The sequence below is a fragment of the Hylobates moloch genome, unplaced genomic scaffold, assembly GCF_009828535.3.
Source record: "Hylobates moloch isolate HMO894 unplaced genomic scaffold, HMol_V3 SCAFFOLD_29, whole genome shotgun sequence".
Lineage (NCBI taxonomy): Eukaryota > Metazoa > Chordata > Mammalia > Primates > Hylobatidae > Hylobates > Hylobates moloch.
Genome location: NW_026652304.1, coordinates 2946283 through 2969849, shown reverse-complemented (window position 1 = coordinate 2969849; position 23567 = coordinate 2946283). Strand labels below are relative to the sequence as shown.

General features: G+C 42.9%; 1 protein-coding gene across 2 annotated transcripts in view; it reads left to right on the top strand.

Annotated features, from left to right (window-relative positions):
- Positions 1 to 23567, top strand: part of LOC116463220 (pleckstrin homology domain-containing family G member 1) — a 247426-nt gene that overhangs the window by 80873 nt on the left and 142986 nt on the right. The window contains exon 1 of one of the 2 annotated variants that reach the window (XM_032146225.2): positions 4478 to 4638. The exons of the other annotated variant lie outside the window; for it this stretch is intronic. Within the exon in view, the coding sequence (XP_032002116.1) occupies positions 4560 to 4638 (79 nt within the window). The 5' untranslated portion in view covers positions 4478 to 4559. Of the gene's footprint in view, positions 1 to 4477; positions 4639 to 23567 lie in introns of those variants that run through there. 2 annotated transcript variants of the gene reach the window in all.

Genomic DNA, 23567 nt, shown 5'->3' with positions numbered 1-23567 from the left:
AACAGTTTTTAATATAATTTAATGTAAGTTGTAATCATATAATAAATATTAAGCTCCAAAGAGATATTTAGTTATTTGTTAAATTTCTTGAACTTCATGGCTATGTTCAGCAATATAGCATTTCTCAGGGCAGAGAAGATGTGAATATTAAATGTAAGTAAGGGAGAAATACAGGCAGCTCACTTTTCACCAAAGTGTTCTCTTTGAAGAATCCATAAAATAAAGTAGTTATCTTAAAGCAGATCATGTTTTCCCATGGGAATGAGTTCATAATTACAGGCTTGCTTCTTTACCTAATTATAAGCAATAGCATACTTTAAAAAACTACAACAGCTGTGATAGAGATATCACCCACACTAATTATACCAAAGTCCTCAGGGCAGTATAGTTGTTCATTCAGTCATTCAGCAAGCATTCGTTGAGTATGTACTCTGTGCCAGGTGCTGTTTCAGGCTGTGGGAATTTGATGCAGCCAAGAAAACACATGCGCTTTCCCCGCCGCCCCATCAATATATTAAACTAGACTAGTAGGAGAGATGGCTGTAAGCCAGATATTCACTGTAATTATAAATGCCATAAAGGAAAAAAAAATACAGGTAGGCATTGTCATAAGGAGGTGATCGCCATGCTGAGGTCTGACAGGTGAGCAGGAACTGAGGTGGGGGCAGAAAAGCGACGTGGAGAGACAGTGAGCTTTGGAGGGACTTAGAGATGAGTGATGTGTCTGGCATGGTATGGGAGAGAAGGTCAGTAAAGTCAGCAAGGGGGCCAGGATGGGAACATGTGAGTGCTGGAGGCCAGGTTACATACAGGTTGTGATCCTTAACCTAGAAGAAATGAAAAGGCATGGAAGAGTTTTCAGCTGATGGGGGAAGGATAGGGTGACATCAGGTCTGCCATTTGAATGATCATGGCACTATAGTTCTCCCCTCCAGACAATATTTAGTAGAATGTTATACTAGTACAGATGGAAGATGACCAGGGTAGAGATGGAGAAAAGGAAGTGACATGCGAGTGAATTAAGAAGTGAAGAAATTGACTAGAAGTGCTAATGATTTGAATATGTGGAGTGATGGAAAAAACGTGGAAAGGATGGCTCTGAAATTTCTGGTTGGCAGAACCCCACAAATGATAGTGACATCCCTTGGAAGAGGGCCCAGTTTGGGAGGAAAGTTGTGTTTCATTTTGGGTATATTACATTTCAATTTCCTGCAAAATCTCAAAGCTGAGCTATCAAATAGTCACTTGGATATACTGGTCTGGTGCTCAGAAGTTTGGGCTGAAAATATAAATGAGTCATTGGCTGATCCTGCAAAGGAGATTGAAGAGGGATGTTGGTACAGGGAGGTGGAAAACCAGGATTCTAAGGGGCCATGGTCCCCAAAGGAGGACAGTGCTTAATAGGAAAACAGTGGCCAGACGTATCAGATGCTTCCAAGAAGTTATACGCAGAAGAGACTGATAAATATCAGTTGGGTTAAGCAGCATCATATTACAGAGAACTGTTTTGGTTGGGGATATATGCGGTGAAGTGGGGAAGAGACTAGATTGGAGCGAGTTGGGGAACAGATGAAGACAGTGAGTACAGATAACCCATTTGTAGCTTTTACACTTGAAGGAAGAAGAGGGCTACAGCTGGAGGAGGACTCACTGAGAATTGTGGAAAAGTTGCCTTAGTGGGCAAGTTTAAGCACATTTTCCCACCATTAGGACAGACAAAGAGGAGGTGCCCTTGGGAAGTAATGAAATCTCTAGGCAGTAATGCTCATATAGAGTCCAAATTCTGTATGTATTTACAAATACATTTTTTCATGGAATAACTTATTTTAGCAGAAAACCATACATGCATTGGTGTTTCCCCTGCTTTTCACATATATATGGCCACTGCAATGCTGAGGACCGTAAAGACAGCATGGGAGTTAGCGAGGGCTCAGGTGAATTTTGTGCAACATCCAGTCAGAACCATTCAGCCTGGGTAGTGGTTATCACTTGGAGAAAAGAAAGGATAATAGGCCGGGCGTGGTGGCTCATGCCTGTAATCCCAGCACTTTGGGAGGCTGAGGCGGGTAGATCAAGAGATCAAGACCATCCTGACCAACATGGTGACAGCCCCTCTCTACAGAAAATACAAAATTTAGCTGGGCATGGTGGCGTGTGCCTTTAGTCCCAGCTGCTCGGGAGGCTGAGACAGAGGAATCACTTGAACCCAGGAGGCAGAGGTGGCAGTGAGCCAAGATCATGCCACGCCTGGCGACAGAGCGTGACTCTGTCTCAAAAAAAAAAAAAAAAAAAAGGATAATAATGGATCTTTTTTTTTTTTTTATTTCCCTTCTTAAAAAAAGAGTTGTAGAATTTCCTCCATGTTCTTTGTATTGAGAATTCTATATACACAGATGGTTCCACATCCTCCACATTTAGAAAACCTTTTTTCCCCATCCACTGGAGTCGTCAGCTTTGCACAGCTATCCTTCCGTAAATGCAGCCCGGAGCAGAGTCCCGGTGGTGTCTGAGAGAACCCAGCGATTCGGAGCCAACGAACCCAGCGATTCGGAGCCAACTTGAGGCCCTGTAGTGCAGGGAGACCCTGAAACCTGTGAATGAGCTTCCTGAACCCAAGCTTTGCAGCTCCTCAATTTCTTTTTGGCCTTGAGTACAGAATGGAATTTGCAGCCGCTGATGAAGTACGGCTGAATGGGCCAGGCAGTGATCCTTTAAAGCTAAACCCCACTCTGCAGTGTGCACAGAGCATGGTGCTTTGCAATATGGCTCCACCCCAATTCTAAAAATCCTGTTAATACAAAGACTCTGCTTTACCTACAGTTGACTCTGCCTCAGTACATCTGGTGAGGGGCAAACGTGATGCCTGCTCCCTAAATCCCCCCTTCCCCCACAGTTAGGCTAAGACCACCTTGCTGAGGCCATGCAGCCTCTGTGCATGGGGAGGCTGAGCCTGCATGTCTGGGCCTTGTGCTGGCAGGCCCCAACGACACTCCAGAAAGAGCCACTCACCTGTGGCAAAGTTGTCAGCAGCTGAGTCAGCTGCCAAAGTAAAAAGTGCACTAAAGCTGCTTACCAGGCCACGATAAAGGCCACCTGCAAGACTGCAAAAGCGAACTGTGGCACAAAACACTGTGCTGCGAGCGGCCACATGAGAAACCAACGGCCCACACCCACAGTGCCGCATCTGTCAGAAGCCACCATCTCTGGGGGTCATTTTGTTCCTCAAGTGCATGTCCCTGAGCCAGTCCACCAGACATGGGGGCTTGGGGAAAGGGCAGTGAAGACCCTCTCCACCTGGCCAGGTTCTGCCCAGTTTGAGAATTTGAAACCAAGCAGGAAGGCAGAGGGAGACTAAACTCTCACCTTTATTGCTGATAAGCTGACATCGGAGATTGTGTCTCATGTCTGGGTGTGCAGCTGTCCTAATACCGAACTCAGAATCGGAAACTTCCTAGATGGCAGGCTGACCTGAGCAGCCCTTCACACATAGGAGCAGACCTTGCACCTGCAGGGGGGAGGCAAAGCGGGTGCTACCAGTGGGCAGCTCTGTGCCCCGAAAGCAAAAGTGCAGCCAGATCATGCCTGCCCAGTTTTCCCTTCGTATGCATGCCAGTCTAATTCCTGAGTCCTGCCCCCAACAGAGGCATATGCGGGTTAAAGAGAGACCAGGAGCTCCTGGAGCACCACCCAAATGAGAGAACAGCAGGAGTGAGGATGAAACACGCCACACACAGCCCCACTCTCACCCCAAGACTCCTCCCTGACATTATAGTAGGAGGTCAAGTATTTGCTACAGAGTTGGATGTCATACTTAATGCTGATGGCTTCGTGTGCATCTTAACAGTTGACAACTACATCATCACAGCTTGACACATGTTTCTTCAATTGGCATGTGTTCTTTGTGCTCAGAACCACATTAGGCCCTAAGAGACTCCAGAGAAACACATGGCCCGAGTCAACCTTATCCTCTGTAGAGCACAGATGGGGACAGTATTTATGTTTATGAAATTTAGAGAATAGTTCTTAATTCGTCACGATAGGGCATTAGCAACAAACACCCATGAACGAAAGTTTGTTGCTAGCCACAGTGGTCTTTAAACAGCCTTCAGGATGATTCTGGTTTTCCAGATGTGTTTCCTTTCTCAGTGAGTCCCTTTTCATGAGACGAGAGGGGGTGCATATTACAATAAGACAGGTTTGGGAGGGAAATGACTTCATGGTCACTGTTGAGCTGCTTCCCTTTGCATCTCGGGGGAAGGTGTGGTTCACCCGCAGCGGGTCCGGTGAAGGAAGCACGTGTGTGTGTGTGGAAGGGTGGCGCTGACCTCCCAGGCAGGACATTACCCTTCTTCCTCTTCCTGACCACGGCTGTTCCCACAGCAGTCACGGTCATCGCTTAGCTTCCTGTTGGGGAAAACCTTGGACACTGTGCATCCACCTGCTATAACTGGCAAACTAAGGATGACAGAGTGTTCAATGATGCTGTTCATCTTGAACCCTGAGTTGACGCATGGACCCTTCTGCACTAGTATCCAGGGCATAGGACGTCTGAAGGAAAGATGGAGCCATTCTTGGTGGGGCGGAAGAGGCAGGAAACTGCTGCCTGGACAGATCGTATTCTGGGGCAAAGCATCACAGGCGAGTGAAATATGGGAATATTGAGGGGGCCTGGGATGGAGGTCAGATGGAGCGATCCTACAGTTTGGCACCTGCAGCCAGGGTGGTGGCAAGGGCAGTGGCAAGCAGTGGGTTTCATGGAAGGATAAAAGTATCAGGCAGCCTCCTCAGGCGGAGACCGCGGGTAGATGTCCCTGGCCTCCGGGACTGTCTTCAGCCAACAATCTGTGTGCTGGGTACATATGCTATACTGGGCACAAAGAAGGCTGTGGTCCATGACTTCAGGAAGCCCTCAGGCTAGTAAATTGGCATCTTCATATTATCCTTAGATCCAGGCTGACAATGTAAGCAAATGTGGAAAGCTTTAGAAAATGCAGGCTCCCTGGCACTATCTTGGACTTCATAGAACAGCCATTTCAGAGCAAGTCCTCGGAATCTCCATCCCATTAAGTGCCCCCTGAGGCTTGGGGATAGATAGTTGCGTGAGACAAACTATAACAAGTAAATCATCTCAACAGAGTGCGAGAAGTACTGTGATTGGCTGCTTAGGGAATGACGAATGCACAAAGGAGGTTCTCCTACGTGGGAAATTCAGGTGCGGGGTTGGGGACTTGTATTTGAAATTTCAGCTGGCTCCATCCGCCTACTTTCTCACATACCTCCATATGCTGTCTGGTGGCTGATGGCAGCAGCTGTGCAGGGGTCTCAGTGTCTGAATTTGGGCAGTTTGCTGCGCTTCCGAAATGGTTCTGGCCAACCCTGTGTCTCCCCCTGGACTTCTGATTGGCCCATGGGGGATGAGGATTTTTGGATCTGTGGCAGCAGTAATGATCGAGGCCTCCAAGAAGAGCGCCACTTGGAGGGCGTTAGTAGATTTTTAATAGCCTCCATTCCGAGTCCTTTAGATGTGTTTCTTTTCTCAGTGTGTCCCTTTTCATGGTGGGAGGTGGGGGTGTATCTTACAATAAGACAGGTTTCGGGGGGAAATGACTTCATGGGCTTGCTGTTGAGCTGCTTTCTGTTGCGTCTCCGGGAAAGGCGTGGTTCACCCGCAGCAGGTCCGGTTAAGGAAGCACGTGTGTGCTTTCAGCATCGCTGCGTTTTCTCTGCCACCTCACCCTAAAGATGGGGTCAAAGTTGCTTCTGCTTGTCTTGTTAGAGGCTCTCTTCAACTCCCTACCACTCCTAATTCTCAGCCCATGCAGTCTCCTACAGTGGAACACGAAGTTCCAAAGAGATGGTTCCAGGTGAATGCACAGCGCTGTGTTCCCACCTCCTGATCCTGTCTCCAATGAGTGACACTGGGCCGTTCCTCAAGATCTCTCCTTAGCCCCCTCTTCCAAGACAAGACCAAACCCCACACTTGAGCACTGGGCTCCCCTGCTCTCTTCCCTAATGCCACCCCACTCCCACAGGGCATGGCCCCAGCAGAAGACAGCTTCAGCCTGTTTTATTGACTCCGGGTGTGACAGGAACAGAGATTTTGAAGGCCTCTTTGCCCTTTTCCCTAGAGAGTAGGTGGCTTTGCCCCTGAGCAGCAATTCCCTGAACCCATCAGAGCCCAGCTCAGCCCTCTGTGGCAGAAGGAGCTTCCCGTGGAAAAGAGGAATCCCACTCTAGTGAGGAAGGAGAGGCACCCCACAAGGAGGCCCAGGACACGTGCCTCTCATCAAGGGCTGCCCCTCCGAGATGGTGCTGCAGGATTCCCGCCCTGAGATTGGGGTGTGGAGAGAATAGAGCCAATAGCTTCCTACTCTTCTACCATTTTAAAATTCCATCCTGCATTTTGACTTTCCCTCTGATCACAGTGATACTAAAGGTTTTCTGAATTTTGGAAAGGTCAAAATAATAAGGTAAATGTCAACAAAATGAATATGTAAGGTGTGTATCCTCAAAATACTCTTTCTTTGGTAAATTGTAGTTTTATTTAAATGTGATCAGTTTTAGGTGATTTGGGGAATTTGCCCACCTCCTGCAGAAACTATCTTGATCTTATTGAATTAAATAAGATGTAACCAGGGAAGGGGGGAAAAAGAGTGAAATCAGGCATGGATCATTCCATCTATGTAACCCATAAAAGTCATAACAACAGTAAATAATACCAAAACCTCTCAGGCTGCCTACAGCTAATTCAATCTCAACTTCTACCACCTAGGCTGAATGAATATAGCATACAGAGATGGCCAAGGGATTCTAGAACTTTCTAGAGCGACTTGCTCCTCCCCCTGCTTTAATGCAGTCATTGGTCACTGCCCAGTGTGCACCTGGCACCTGACCAGTAGGGGGCACATGGGAGCAGTGTCCTATATGAGCACAGCTCAGGCACCAGCTGGTAAGGATGAGGCACCTCTACCTGGGCTCCACAGGAGAGCTAATTAGGTCATTGGATTCGATTCATCTTTTAAAAGTCTTTGAGAGTTTACTTGATTGGGATTTTTATTAAATCTCTTAACCAACTTTCCTCATTCTCAAATGCCAGTGTAATTCTGTGAACACTCCAAACATTAGAAATACTTTTCTTGTATTGTAAACAAATTCTGTTTATGTAGAAGATGGTTCTCTTTGGAAAAACAATTGCCTGAAAACTCTTCCAATTTAGCAAGGAAAATAGTCTGAGAAAAGAGAAATAGGTATGCAGGTACATGCCCTGCCTCAGCCCTCGCACACGTGGTCATTTTTGCTTGTTGAAAAGTTAGACTTTACGTAAAAACTGAAGCATCGAAAATGATTCCTCATAGCAAGGAGACTGTGCTTTTATGATATCGGCCTTTCTCTTCTGTTGACTTTATTCCTATTCTTCATTTTTATGTTTCCTGTTGTCTGTTTTTCTCTTGTCTCACCTCCCAAGCTTTCTTTCCCTGGGCCTCCCGAGGGAGGTCTGACAACGCAAGAAGGATGAGAATGTGGGCGGGAGATGAGGGCGGGAGGAACTGCCCGGACCTGTCAGCCTTGGGTGTAGCACCTGCAAGGAGGACATGATTCTCCTGCGGTGACAGCCTGACCAGGCCCCCACACCCACCAAGGCAGGACCACGGCGACCCGGGGAGCATGCTGCCAGCAGCTATGGTGGGGGCTCTGGTCAGAGGATGGAGGAATCGAAGCTCTCCTCAAAGGGCTGAGTCAAAACTTCTTATCCCACCGAGCCAAGATGGAATTGCAATTCAGGGTATGTTTGACACCTTGATGTGACTGTGTGGCCCTTTGTAAAGGGTTCAGAGGGTGATCATGAGCTTATAAGCTTTTCTCCACCTTCAAAGGGAACTGACAAATCCAGAATCTGTTTTTCTTCTCAGGTTATCATAAATTGTGACTAATTTTACTTGTGGGAGGTCTATTTTCCTTTCCTAATCAAAGACTTCAGTAGTCACGTAATACCTTCAGTAGTCACATAGTAAAAGGTTATTACTACCTTCTTTATTTTTCAGAGCTTTTATTTTAAGATGGAATTCTTGTTCTGTGGTATTTGTGTTTGCCTAGTAGGATGAAAAAGGTGTACTGGCTTGGCAAATTTTAGTCTAAATCGCATCACTTTATTATGTCTGGAATGGGAGATGGGGAGAGTACTTAATTTCTGGGTTTTCTCAGTAATTCTTTTTATTTTCTGTTTTGTTACTATTGTTTTGAGGTAACAATAGAACTAGTGACAAAAATATAGCTTTCTTGTTAACTTAGTTCAAAGGGTAATTATGGCCTTTTTCTGAAATAAATTTTCATTAGAATGAAATACTTTGGAAATACCTGACCTCGTTCTCTTCTGTCTGGACCTTGGACTCCTTAATGGTACTTACTAGAAGGGAGCTCTTTGGTCTTGCCGACGATGGACCCACGGGAGGAACACAGTGCCAGCTGGGGAAGCAAGTCTGAGCCCAGAAGTCATAGACTCCCAGGGGCTCTCAGAGCTGGCCTGCTGCCCCTCCATGCTCTCATCTGACCCCACGCCCTGAGAGTTTCCTAGGGAGTAAACACAAGTGTTCTTGCATTTCAACAAATATGTATTGAAAGCAAATATATACCAGCCATTTTTTTACGCAGTGGCATGCTCTGATCTATAGCTAATCTACTTCTAAGAGGTGTAAAAAACAAATGTTATCATCTGTTTTGTTTGGACAGTGGTTTCCAGCCATACTTTTCAGGCTGACTATATTCCAGAAGAGTCCAGCCAAGAAACTCTTTTGAAAATAGCCTGATAAGTATTCATTGCAAGATAGTAAATTTGTCATTTAACCAGGTATCCAAAAGAGACAAGGCTGTTCTATGTTCTTAACTGCCAAATGGTGAGTGATTATTTGTAAAACTTAGGCATTCAGTAAGAAGTGCGAATCACAGTATTTAAAAAATTAATCATCTGATTTTGCTCCTTTGCTTCTCAGATGAGAAAACAGAGCCCAGGGAAGTTGATTACTGAGCTTCAGGCCCCACAGCCAATGAAGTGGCAAAGCAGGCCTGGAATCACATGTCCCAAACTCTTAATCTTACATTTTCTTTCTTTTTTTTTTTTTTAAATTTTATTTTTTGAGATGGAGTCTCACTCTGTCACCCAGGCTGCAGTGCAGTGGCGTGATCTTGGCTCACTGCAACCTCTGTCTCCCGGGTTCAAGTGATTCTCATACCTCAGCCTCCTGAGTAGCTGGGATTACAGGCATGCGCCACCATGCCTGGCTAATTTTTGTATTTTTTTGTAGAGACAGGGCTTCACTATATTGACCAGACTACTCTTGAACTCCTGACGTCAGGTGATCCACCTGCGTTGGCCTCCCAAAGAGGCCTTCTTCTCTCTTTGGGATTACAGGAATAAGCCACCAAGCCCAACCATTTAATCTAACATTTCCTCTCTTATCTCATACTCTCCTGATAAATTTGACAAATTTCTGTAACAATATTCAGAGCTTTGCAAGGTAACAAAGTAAAAACATAGTAAAAAACTATGCTAACATGTAAGAGATTTTTTAAAAAACAGTGTATTGAGATATAATTCACGTGCCACACAATTTACCATTTAAAGTGTATAATTCAATGGCTTTTGGTATATTACGTTAGTTACTTTTTAAGCTGTGGTAAAATATACATAACATAAAATTTGCCATTTCAACCATTTTAAATGTACAATTCGGTGGCATTATATTCACAATGTCATGCAACCATCACCAGTATTTTTATAATTTTTTATCGCCCCAAACAAAAATTTTGTAACCATTAAGCAGTAACTCTGTTCTCCTCTTGTCCTGTCTTTGATAACTTCCAATCGATTTTCTGTCTCTATCAATTTGCCCATTCTCCTCTGGGAATTTACTAGACATTTTGTATGAGTGGAATTATCTACTATTCTTTTCTGTTTGACTTATTTCACTCAGTATAGTATTTTCAAGAGCCATCCGTATCAGAAGTTCATTTCTTTTTATGGCTAATGAGATAGTCTGTTCTAATTCCCTTTTTATTTCATTCTTTCTCCTTTTAATACACTTTAATTTCCAACCTGGTCATGATATCCTTTAAGTATTTTTCAATCTACTGGTATTTTTATATTTAAGTTATTTAAATACAACTTAAGTGTGAAGAGACTCTTAGGAAGGTGTTTATTTTCAGTTAGTTCTTTAAAGGCAGGAGCCAGCCATATGTTAATCTTTGTTAAAAAATCTTTTTGTCTCTAATACTTAGTCCAGGAACTGGCATAGAATAAATAACAAATTTATCCTGAGATGGACAGATGGATGATTCTTAAGGTTTTACTTTTAGGTTTCAGAAAACAGATTTTGGCCAGGCATGGTGGCTCACGCCTGTAATTCCAGCACTTCAGGAGGCCGAGGTGGGTGGGTCACCTGATGTCAGGAGTTTGAGACCAGCCTGACCAACATGGTGAAACCCCGTCTCTACTAAATACAAAAGATTAGCCGTGCATGGTGGTGCATGCCTGTAATGCCAGCTACTCAGGAGGCTGAGGCAGGAGAATCGCTTGAACCTGGGAGGTTTCAGTGAGCTGAAATTGTGCTATTGCACTCCAGCCTGGGCAACAAGAGCGAAACTCTGTCTCCAGAAAAAAAAAAAAAAAAGGAAGAAGTAATATGGTCTTTGAGCTTTAGTTCTTTATTCTCTGCAATAATATTTTCTTTTGACATTAAAATTTGTAGTTGCAATTGTTTCCCACTCCATAGAATTGGTAAATATAAAATGGCCATGTGTTGAATAATAGAAGCATTTTACTGTGCCATGTCAAAAGTGAACTCAGGAAATCTGATAATGGCGAGTTCCTGCCTTTAGTGACCTTTTGATGGTGTTTATTACTGAGGGTGATGGGAGTCTCCTGGCTGCTCAACAGTGTAAACTCATAACTGCTCTTTTATTTCTTTTATTTTATTTTGGATGTTTTTAAATTTTATTTTTCCATAAGTTATTGGGGATACAGGTGATATTTGGTTACGTGAGTAAGTTCTTTAGTGGAGATGTGTGGGGTCCTGGTGCACCCATCACCCAAGCAGCATACACTGCACCATATCTTGGCCCCACCAACATGGTTACTGTTTCTCAGCACTGGGCTCAGGAACTGACATCAGTCAAGCCGCACCAGAAGCTGCTACTACTTCAAGAAGCCTTTTCACACCTTACTAGAGTGAAGAGACGGAACATCGAGGTTTATTTCAGTGGTTCATAGTTTTCACCTCCAAATATCAAATGTAACTGTACTTCTCTAATGGTTCTGTCCAAATAAAGTAAGCATGCATATATTTGTGTATGAGTAGCCTGCCATTCAACACAGTAAAACATGCCCTTCCTGGGCTTCAGCTATTCCAAAAGGTGTGGAGGATGTGAGGCAAAGGGTGCAAAATGAAACCCTGGATTAGGAGTGAAAATTATTGCAGGATGTCTTTACTGGAGATGATTTCCCCACTCACTCTCTCAAAGATCTAATCAGGAACAGACATTTGCACGTTTTATGTTGCAAACAAGTTATTTGGTTTGTTGAGTGGAATCACAGTTATTTTCGTGCCTGTGTGATTTCAGGAATTCTATTCTCCTGCTTTTGGAAAGCTGCTTCAGCTCACAGATCCCTGCCTCCTGTGAACACTGGAATGTGGGCTGTGTTGCTCTTCTGCAACCCAGCGCATGCATTGTTCACTTTCCCCATAGTCCTCCCTCATCTGGATGATGAACCCAGTTAGATCTCCATGGCCTGATACTCTCTAAATCCACCATGGCGGTTGTCCTACACAGAGTTGGCACACAGTGAATATAGCAGTGACTTCAGAAACCTGAAATACTAATATTTATCCTTTTCTGTTTGACTTATTTCACTCAGTATAGTATTTTCAAGACCCATCCATATCAGAAGTTCATTTCTTTTTATGACTAATGAGATGGTCTGTTCTAATTCCCTTTTATTTCATTCTCTCTCCTTTTAATACACTTTAATTTCCAATCTGGTCATGAAATCCTTTAAGTGTTTTTCAATCTACTGGTATTTTTATATTTAAGTTATTTAAATACAACTTAAGTGAAGAGACTCTTAGGAAGGTATTTATTTTCAGTTATACTTCAGGCATGAGTGAAATAATGTTATAAAGGACAGAGGCTGGTTTTTATATATGGCCTGTGTAATCTGTCTTGATGCTTTTTAAGCCAAACCAGATACTTAAGTTATTATTGCTTTTTACATTTCAAAGGCCTACAGACTACCATTGGCCTAAATATAAAATAATAATTTCTGTCTGTAGAGCTGTACACCCTGTAGTCGAAAAGAAAGCCCTTCCTTCCTCATTTCTTAATGACAGCCTGTAATCATCTCTGAGCAATTTTTAAGATTTTTTCTAAACCACCATTTCCGTCATTATGTCGGCTGGGGAAGGGTCTCTTCTTCTGTCAATAGAATGGTTCTCATTCCTTCCCAAGTCCAACCACCCACCTTGGGAGAAGAGGTCGCTGTAAATCTCAGCCAACTTTCTTTTTCAACAATTATGTTAGGAGAAATGTCAGATGATAAAATCAGTTAATCACCAAATATTTACTGAGGACTTAGGAAAAGTTTTGGGGAGCCATTGGAGAGAAGATGACTGAACCACTGTAAGTTCTACCCAAACTCTGTTTCCTCATTCACTTCCAGCCTAGGCTTGAAGGAACAAGAGACCAGGGGTGGATCCAGGTTCCTGTCCAGCTGGGACATGGCCCATTTCCTTTGTTAGGCCTGGGAGCAGTCTGAGGAAGCCTGGTTAGGCATCTGTCAATCCCAACTGAAGTCACTGTTCGTATGGGGTGAGGAATTTTTAACCTCACCCCATATAAGGCCTAGCAACTTCAGGCTTGAGTAAAATAAAGACTGAGAAATTGCACATCACAACTTAATGTTTGTTGTGTTTATGTACTGAAAGTATTTTATGTTTGTAAACTCAAAATTAACCCCATTTTATAAATAATGGTAATGACTATAATGCTTTAAAATAATTTACTGTATCTGTCACTCTTTTCTGATGGAATTTAATAGACTCTCCTACTCTTAGTTTACTTCAGATCAACAATACAACTCTTTTCCCATATTTCTTCATAATTAACTATGTAATTATCATTTGATAAAAGCGTCTTATTTTAATTAGAATAATATGATCATGGGCTGATGATTCAATAAATATTCACTGAGCAGCTGCTATGTGGAAAACTAATGGCATGCTGGAAAGAAAATTGTTTTTCCTAAGGCTTGTCCTTGACCTCAAAAAAGCATTTGTGATCTAGAGAAGACAAATTTAAAGAAATGCTGCAAGTATAATATGAATAGGCAGAATTAAATAAGTACTAAATGAATATCCGAGGGGAAAAAAATGCTAATTTTAAGGGAGAGTATAGAGTAAGCAGAATTTGAATGGAGCCTTCCAAACCATTGAGGATACTTTCAACTCTGAAATTTGGGCCAAGAGAAAGTAAATACTTGCTTTTGTCACACTTTCAGTCCCTTTTAACTCATGAAGTTTCTACTAAGTCAAACTGAAATTAATTAGTTACACTGTCAGAGCGAGCACGTTGGTGATTTCTCTGTGTAGAAAACAGTGGAAAGGCCATCCAAGGGCAGGCGTTAGCATAAGCAAAGGCACAGAGGAATGAAAGCAAATGTCATTTGGGGGAATGTTGAGATGTCCATATGGCTGAAGTTCCAGGTCAGAACATAGAAGGCCTTAAATGTCAAGATAAGGAGCTTGGACTTGATCTGTAGACCTCAGGGAACTGTTCCTGTGGTTGGATCACCTGAGGTCAGGAGTTCGAAACCAGCCTGGCCAACCTAGTGAAACACCATCTCTACTAAAAATACAAAAATTAGCTGGGTGTGGTGGTGCACACCTGTAGTCCCAGCTACTCGGGAGGCTGAGACAGGAGAATCACTTGAACCTGGGAGGCAGAGGTTGCAGCGAACCAAGATCACGCCACTGCACTCCAGCCTGGGTGACAGAGCAGGACTCTGTCTCGAAAAATTAACAAACAAACAAAAAACCTATGTGTGACTTATTTGGTGTCTCTCTGCTTCCTGGAAGTTGCTTCTCAACTTTTGGCTTCTCTCTCTGATCATTCTAACTCTGGGAGTTGGAAGCTCTTGTGTCAGCAAACAAAATCCACAGTGGCTTTCTTCTTCCCTTTGAATGATCACCCAGTGATTCAAGTTGCCCTTGGAATAATCTCTGAATTCCCTGGGATAGACTCTGAGGTCCTGCATCAGTAACTACCCTCTCTCTGGTCACACTGGAGCACAGCTCCGTGGTACAGGCTAACCACTCCCCCATGTGTTTCGTCTCTCCTGGCCTGGCTCTCTTCTCCAACACTTGGCTGCTTTCTCACCCGCTCTGTGTACATCCTCACCCATCACCTCCTTCCAGAGCCAGCTCAATGCCCAGTCCTTGGGAAAGCATATATGGCCCATGTTGTTATGTTCATAAATCATACAGCAGCGTCTCTGGAGTGTCTCCTTTGCACAAGGCTGTGAGAGGAATGCACAGTCGTGAGTGGCCCAGGTCAGGATGCAGGGACCTCATGACTAGCTCGAGAGGCAGAGCAAAATGGCAAAAGATACAAACAACGCTTCAAGGGAATGGAAGCTGTGTCGCGTGATAGTGTAGAAGTCATTCCCAGCCAAGTTGGTACAGGCTTTGTGTATAGTTATGGCTTCCCTCATCTTCATCTTTGTACATGCTTCTGGGAGTTCACATGGAAGGCTTTGAATCCTTGACTGTGATCCATTCAAAGACAGGCAGCATGGATCTAGTTTATAAGAACCTTTGCCAATGAACATGGCAGAATTTCCTGTTTTATGTCTGCCATTAGTTGTTAGGTGGGGACCGTCCCTGTCCTGGCATGCAGGACTCTGCTACTGGAAATTATTATAGCATACAGAGTCCCAGACTTAGACTGTCTAGGTTCAAATGCCAGTTTCACTCCTTACTAGTTGTGTGAATTTGAAAATTATTTCATCTCTCAGTGCCTCATTTTTCTCAAGTAGGGATGATAGCAATATCTGCCTTTTAGAATTGTTGTGAGCATTCAATGAATTAATTTAAAGAGAAAATGTTTCAAATAGTGCCTAGCTGGGCACGGCAGCTCACAGCTGTAATCCCAGCACTTTGGGAGGCCGAGGCAGGTGGATCACCTGAGATCCGGAGTTGGAGACCAGCCTTGTCAACATGGTGAAACCCCGTCTCTACTAAAAATACAAAAATTAGCCGAGTGTGGGGGTGGGCACCTGTAATCCCAGCTACTTGGGAGGATGAGGCGGGAGAATTGCTTGAACCCGGGAGGCAAAGGTTGCAGTGAGCTGAGATGGTACCATTGTATTCCAGCCTGGGCAACAGTGAGACTCTGTCTCAAAAAAATAAAAATAAAAAGTAAAATAGTGCCTGGCACATAGTAAGTACTCAAAAAATGTTAGCTAGAATGATTTATATTATTAAGTAGTCCTCATGACTGTGTGATTACCATCTTTTAAAGTGTTTTCTAGTCAATTCCTAGTAACTGGAGCTGCAGTTCTTAGTAGCTGGAGTTATCAACATATCTGCCTTCTGTGCTAGTAAATTTTTGTACATCTAAAGTTTTAAAACCTCTGCATAAACATTCCCCCTGGAAAACTAGAATGAATGGTATTTTATTATTCCTACATTGACATTTTAATAGCCAAGAATGGCTTTTAAAAGAATTAGGAAGACACATGGCATCTGTCAGTCTTGATATCGTAGTTCCTGTTATGTTTCTGTTTCCATGTGAACCCTGTTTTTTCAAAAGTTTGTAAGTCTTTTGCTCCATGGTGAGATTCAGCAACAAGTTTCTATTCCAAAGAACAATATTTGTCCTACTTAAACCTACCCTGGTTTCCATTTTCTTTGCTCAGTGGTTTATGCTTCTAGAACTTGAATTCTGTTTGATGTTTTTGCAAATACAATTTTTCATATTTGGTAATTTTGAAAAACTTAAAAGCTCCAAGTCTAGCACGTTGTCCTTTGATTTTTAGGTAGTAAGCTACTTAATTTGGTTTTAATTTAAGATAAAGGTTTAGAAAATATTAGGAATTCACTAGAAATATATCTCTGTTCTACAAACTAGGATCCTAGGCTGTATTGGGTGTTTCTTCCTTATAGAGAAAAGAGCTGATTCTACTTACCGTGAAAATTTAAAGTATAGGGCAGTGGTTAAGAACACCAAAATCCTGGCTCTTCTACTTAACATTTGTGTAATCTTGGACTTGTGTAGCTTGCCTAAGTCTTGAATTGCCCATCTTTCAAATGGGAACAATGGGATTCTCCTGAGAGCTGGATGAGACCATGTATGTCAGTTGCTTGCAGCAGTGCCTAACAAATACGCACACCAAAAAAGTTAAAAGAAAAACAAACAACAAATAAAAAAGCCATGCACACCCAAATGTCCATTGCACACCCAAATGTCCATTATTATTGTTTCACAGAGGTCTGACTCCAGAGTTTCTCGCATGAACTGTATTTCTGGTTATTGATATTTTCTTGTAACAAGATGGGCCCTCCTTGAATGGAGGAGGATTTTGTGTTGTAAATAGCTATAAAGCGACTAAGTAGATGTTGTTAAGTCATAGTCATCAGGAAGAAAGGGCAGGAAAATATAAAAATAATTCAGACTTAGAATCTTTACCTTAAAAATGTTAATTTTTTACTTTCTTGGCCACTTTCACAACCAGTCAAATGAAATGGAGATATTCTTTATAGAAGTTACATGGAGGGGGCAGAAGGCTGGTATCCAAAACCCTGGCTCTATGTCAAGGTTGTGATGAGGAAGAATTCAGATCAAAGAGACTATTTTAGGATGTCTTCCCTCTGTCAATAGTTCTTAAAGTCCACATATCCTATAAATGATTTATTTGACAGCTTAGGTTGAAAGTCCCTGGGAAGCCTGGCAGAGGAATTCGTCCTAAGGCCAGGAGACCCAGGGTAGAGCTGCAGCCGGGGAGAAGCAGAGGGCTCTTTGAGCGACGTCTGTTTCCCCCTTTCTCTGAAGCCCAAAGCCACTTCAGGGCCTGCAGCAGTGGCAGTCTGCCAGCTTCAGAAGAAAATCTGCAGTTTTCCATTTGAAATTAGAGGATGACACTTAGACATTTGATCATCTTGCATTAAACACTTTGAATATCTCATTACACACACACACGGCGCACGCACGCACTTTCTCCCTTCTTCAAGAATGCATGCATTAGCATTGGTTCTGGTGGTCTGTTCTTCTTCAGCCCCGTTAATCTGACTTTGTGGGTGTATTTCATAACAACAGCGTCTCCATGCAAACTGCACAAAAGGAATCTTCAAGCAGCCAGAAGTTGGAAATGAATAATTGGTTCATGAGCATAATTTTACAAGTGGTTTTTTAAAGTCTAGAGATACCAGAAATTATTTGTGAGAGGGAAAATGTCTCAAGGTAAGTATATTTTAAAAGTATTCTTGTGTGCATGAGACTGAATCCCCTGGTGGTGGTATGGTGGTTTTAGAAATCAAACTATAGGGCCGGGCGCAGTGGCTCACGCCTGTAATCCCAGCACTTTGGGAGGCCAAGGCAGGTGGATCACTTGAGGTCAGGAGTTCAAGATCAGCCTGGCCAACATGGTGAAACCCCATCTCTACTAAAAATACAAAAACAGTGGCACACGCTTGTAGTCCCAGCTACTTGGGAGGCTAAGGCACGAGAATTGCCTGAAGCTGGGAGGCAGAGGTTGCAGTGAGCCAAGATGGTACCACTGCACTCCAGCCTGGGCAACAGAGTGAGATTCTGTCTAAAGAAAAAAAAAAAAAGAAGTACTTTTAAATACATGAATGCTTCTGAGCACTTTAAAATTTCCCCAGGAGGTAAAATAGAATATATGTGATGATTTGTGAATATATATGAAAGAGTAGAACCGTTACAAACAATTTGTAAATTCTCAAGCTTTAAGAAGGTGGATAAAATGGTAAAGTTTCCACTGCTGAGCCCTACCAAAGAGCTTGTCATGTTGTAGGCAATGAGGAGAGCAGTGAGCTTGGACTCAGGCCGGTGCCTAGGAAGACTGTCTTAGCTCTTGAAGCTTCCTTGGAATTTTTGCAAGGTCGTGGAGCTTAAGGCACTAGGCTTAAAGAAGCGAACCCTGAGTGGGGGAGATTTAAGGACAGGCAACTGGGAAGTAAGTCGGGTGCCTGGGAGTTGGGCAAGTGGCCCTGGTGTGGTCCTGAACAAGCTTCTCCTATTTCAGAATCTCGCTGAGGGCCGGCCCTGGGAGGGAAGCCCTTTGCAGAAGTTTGGTTGGTCATTCAGAATTCAGATGGCCCCAGCAGGGGCATCAGCTTTTTGTGTACAACTGGAAGAGAGTTTGGCTTCTCCATGTATTGAGACATCTGTTTACTCTGGCCAGCCTCCTGCCGGAAGATTGACACAGACAGTCCCATGCTGTGCAAAGGGAAGATGCTGTGTTTTGTTTCCTAATACCAGAGCAGTTTTCTTACAGTGAGGAATCACAAATGTCCCCACATCATTACCTGCTTAAGAAAGTGATTCTGGTCCTCTTTGATAGATCCTGAAGAATCTGCTTAAGAGTTTCTGAAGACATTTTGTTATTCTGGTGGTGGTGTTTTTTTTGTTGGTTTTGTTTGTTTGTTTGTTTTTAAAGAATGTTATGGATAAAGACCAAATGTTGGCTAATGCATCAAACAAGTAGATCAGTTGTAAAGTATGGGTTGAAATGCTTGGGACCACAAGTGTTTTGGGTTTCAGACTTTTTTTGGATTTAGGAATATTTGCTTTACATAATGAGATATTTGGGGATGGGAACCAAGTCTAAACATGAAATTCATTTAGGTTTCGTATATACCTCATACATGTACCCTGAAGGTAATTTTATACATATTTTAAATTTGTGCATGAAACAAACTTTTTGTTAAGTACTTACATGTAGTGTTTCCTGTGTGTGGAGTTACCCACTTGGGAGTCATGTAGATGCTCAAAAAATTATGGATTTTGGAGCATTTTGGATTTGGGACTTTTGGATTAGGGATGCTCAAGTGGTACCTCAGGTTATATCAATTTTGAAAGATACCAATGTTGATCATGTTATGACAATTTTGTTAGTTAAGGAAGTTGTTAGCATATAAAGGGTTTGACTACCTAACCTGATTGTGTGTGTATACACTACTATATATACACACACACACACATATGTACATGAAAAAGTGTGCTCAAGGAAGACTATTTTGGCACTTTTAATAAATTGATTACACTATAACAAATACAGTAACGGGAGCTGCTAAAGATTATTTGGGGAAGTGAAACAAAATACAAGTACCTCCTGTAATGCAACTGTAGTCCAGACGATATATAAAGTTCTAAAGTTCTCCGTGTGTGTTCTTTTCCAACAGTTGTGCAGGTTGTTCGTATGTCTGGGCAGGGTTAGGTGGGTTTAGAAGCTATGTATTTTAAATTTCCAGTGCACCTCTTTAAAAGACACTAAGTGTCTTCACTAATAAGCATTTGTATCTGCAAATGATTCAAAAACAGGTTGATTTGATTATAATTGTTAAGCTCAATCTCTGAAAAACAATTAAGTTCGTTTAAGGGAGTTCTATTTATACAATGCATTTGCTTAACATGTATTGTTTTCTCATAGCTGGTACAAAGGCATATTTCAAAGTAACATTAAATGAGATGAAATTGGTGATTTTGTTTGTTGCTTTTACATTACCTTTTTACGTCTTCACAACCAAAATATAACAGTCCTTAAAACTGGTGAAATCTGAATGTACTCTGTGGACTGGACCAGTGTCAGTTTCTGTTATTATACTACAGGTATGCCAGATGTTATTGTTGGGGGAAACTGAGTGAAGGGTACAGGAGGGCCCTTTGTACGTTTTTGGTTTGGTTTTGTTTTTGCAGTTTCTTACAGATTTATACTTATTTCAAAATAAAAAGTGCAAACAACAAAAAGTAACTGTTCTCTAGAACTCTTACCTGAAGCCTCTGGTGCCTGGCAGGGATTCAGAAAAGACACTCTGATTCAACCTTAAGTGACTGCCAAGCATTAAGTCCTGTGAGGTTTTCCTTGTGCAACAGATATTGTCTTGTAGATGTTGGTGCTCCAGAAGTGTTCCTTGAGTGCCATTGTCTCCAAACTACCTTGCTAATGGGGAAGAGACATTTTAGACTCTGAGGTCTGTACTTACTCAGGTCACACCCTTTGCCCTACCTATATGCCCAGGTAGGTGGCCAACCCCTGGGTTCCCCCAAATATTAGGAACAGTGACATTGAGAACAAGCGACGTTCTGTGAGCCCTTAGTGTGTGTCTGGCTCAGTCGTACCATAGGCCTATTAAATCACTTAAGCCTCAGAACACCCCGCGAGGCCATGAAAATTAAGCCATTTTAAACACGGCAAGTTTAAACAATAATTCAGTGGTGTCTCTACTTTCAAAATAGTTTATTAGGGATCTTAATGAAGGCCATGGATCCTCTTAGCTAAACAAATAAACTAAATTTCTTTTGAATTACAATGTCAACAAAAGAAAACTTTGAAATTGTCTGATCGCCCTTCCCTTCTGAGGATAAAGACTGGCAATTATCCACGGCCCCTGCTATTTTTGCTAACTCCTGCTATGTTTAGCATCGATAGAGCCAAATTTTAGATCACTGGTTTCGGTAAATAGCTCATAGTGAGACTAATGTTTACTCAGCAGACAGTGGGTTCCTATTGCTTCAAATTGGTTTTGCGCTGGGGAAGACGGAGAGGGACATATGGAAGGACCCGATATTACAGTGAATCAGGGTGAACCTGCCAGAGAGAAGCCTCCTGTATGTCTCAGCTACAGGGAGAGAAGGAGGCCAGGAGACCTTCCCAGGCTGACCAGCCTCCCTCAGTCCCTTACTGCTACAGAGCAGCGGTGTCTAGCATTGATCTGGAAGATGCACAGTGAGGCATGCAGAAGCCTCATTCTGGAGCAGCCACAGACTGAGAAAGTCACTGATTCCCAAAATGTGTCCCCAGGACCAGCAGCATCAACCATCTGGGAACTTGCTAGAAACCCTCAGACCCCACTCCAGCCCCACCAAATCAGAGACCTGGGGCTAGGACCCAGCAGTCTGTGTCTTACCAAACCTCCAGGGCACTCCCATGCTAGCTAAGGTGTGAGAACCCCTGGGCTAGAGAACCTGGGGCGATCCTCTTTCCAGGCTTCAGAGTCTATGAAAGGAAAGATTTTGGTTAAACATATTTACCTAGGGCCCCCCTTTACCCCCAAGGCACATATTCGAGATTCTCTAATTTTGTACATCTGTGATATAAACACACATATCTGGCAGTATTGAATAGTGATTAAGCTCTGAAATCTAACCGCCTGGGTTCAAATTCGGGGGCCTCTACTTCCTAGCATTGCACATCCAAGCAATCTGATGAGCTTGCTGTGCTTTGAGCTCTTCATCCATAAAGTGGAGACGGTAGCACCTCTGTCCTAGGAGAGGGTTGTGAGGAATTAGTCTAATACAGGCAAAACAGCACCTGGCACTTAGAAAGTACTCACACATTAGCTAGGGTTAGGGTTTGGGTACTTCCCTCTCTGTCTAAACAATTCGGAAACTTTGAGGATGGGGGTTATAGCTTGTACAGCTTTATTTCCCGTATTTGGGTTATATATTAAAAATGCTCTTAAATACTTGCTAAAGAACTAAGAAATCACTGGTGTTAAAATTTTATATTTAAGCTGGGCGCGGTGGCTTATGCCTGTAATCGCAGCACTTTGGGAGGTTGAGGTGGGTGGATCACTTGAGGTCAGCAGTTTGAGACCTGCCTGGCCAACGTGGTGAAACCTTGACTGTACTGAAAATACAAAAATTAGCCAGGTGTGGTGGCGGGCGCCAATAATCCCAGCAACTCGGAAGGCTGAAGCAGGAGAATCACTTGAACCCAGGAGACAGAGTTTGCAGTGGGCCACGATCACACCACTGCACTCCAGCTTGGGTAACAGAGTGAGACTCTATCTCAAAAAAAAAAAAAAAAATTACTGATAGGAAGGCCCTACATTGGGTTATATCTATAGATGACCTGGAAGCTGGATTTGTAAAGAATAAGCAGTAATTCTTTTTATATATATATATTTTTTATTATACTTTAAGTTTCAGGGTACATGTGCACAACGTGCAGGTTTGTTACATATGTATACATGTGCCATGTTGCTGTGCTGCACCCATTAACTCGTCATTTACATTAGGTATATCTCCTAATGCTATCCCTCCCCCCTCCCCTCACCCCACAATGGCCCCGGTGTATGATGTTCTCCTTCCTGTGTCCAAGTGTTCTCATTGTTAGGAAGGCCTTGAATGTTCATACAAATCTAGTGATGAGGATGGATGTGAGACCTGTGACTGTTTCCATGTTGTAACTTAAAAAAAGAATAAAAGTAGTTTCGACTTACCTGTATTTGGGACTCTTTAAGCCTTTTGAAGCTTGTCTATCCATAATAGGAAGTAAATTAATATGAATGGGTGTCTTTTAGGGGCCATGCATGCACCATGATGAATGTTGACCAAGCATTATGTCATTTAAATCAAAAGGTAACTCTGTCAAATGAGACGGTTCCCCTGATTTTAAAGAGACTGAGATCGACTGAAGTTAAAATCTATGATCATACAATAAGTCACAAGTCAAAGATTGGAAACTTGTATCTCACTCCATAATTCACCCTTTAGTATCCCACTAGTTGAGCCATTATACTTTTAAAATATAAAACTAAATTTTCAACAAATGAGACATGAACATCTTTTGCCACTTCAGAAACACAACTGGACAACACAGTGGTTGTTAAAGTTATGTTGTAGTCTGGGCGTGGTGGCTCATGCCTATAATCCCAGCACTTTGGGAGGCTGAGGCAGGCGGATCACGAGGTCAGGAGTTCAAGACCAGCCTGCCCAGCATGGTGAAACCCTGTCTCTACTAAAAATATAAAAATCAGCTGAGTGTGGTGGCACATGCCTGTAATCCCAGCTACTCAGGAGGCTGAGGCAGGTTTTAGCCCCATAATAAAGAAAATCATGAAGTCCCTTCCCACTTCTCTCCTTTCCTAACTCCTTCCTGTAAGCTTATCAAAATGAAAGCAGATGAGGATGTACAGATTGCACACCAAGGGTTCTTGGATTCTGACTTGCTTAATACTTAAAATACAATTTTATTCAGTCCATTAGAAAAGCTCTCGTCTGGCTGGGCATGGTGGCCTGTAATCCCAGCACCTTGGGAGACTGAGGCAGGCAGATCGCTTGAGCTCAGGAGTTCAAGACCAGCCTGGCCAACATGGTGAAACCCCATCTCTACTAAAAATACAAAAATTAGCCAGGCGTGGTGGCACGTGCCTGTAATCCTAGCTACTCGTGAGGCTGAGGCAGGAGAATCGCTTGAACCCAGGAAGTGGAGGTTACAGTGAGCCAAGATTGCGCCACTGCACTCTTGCCTGGGAGACAGAGCAAGACTCCATCTG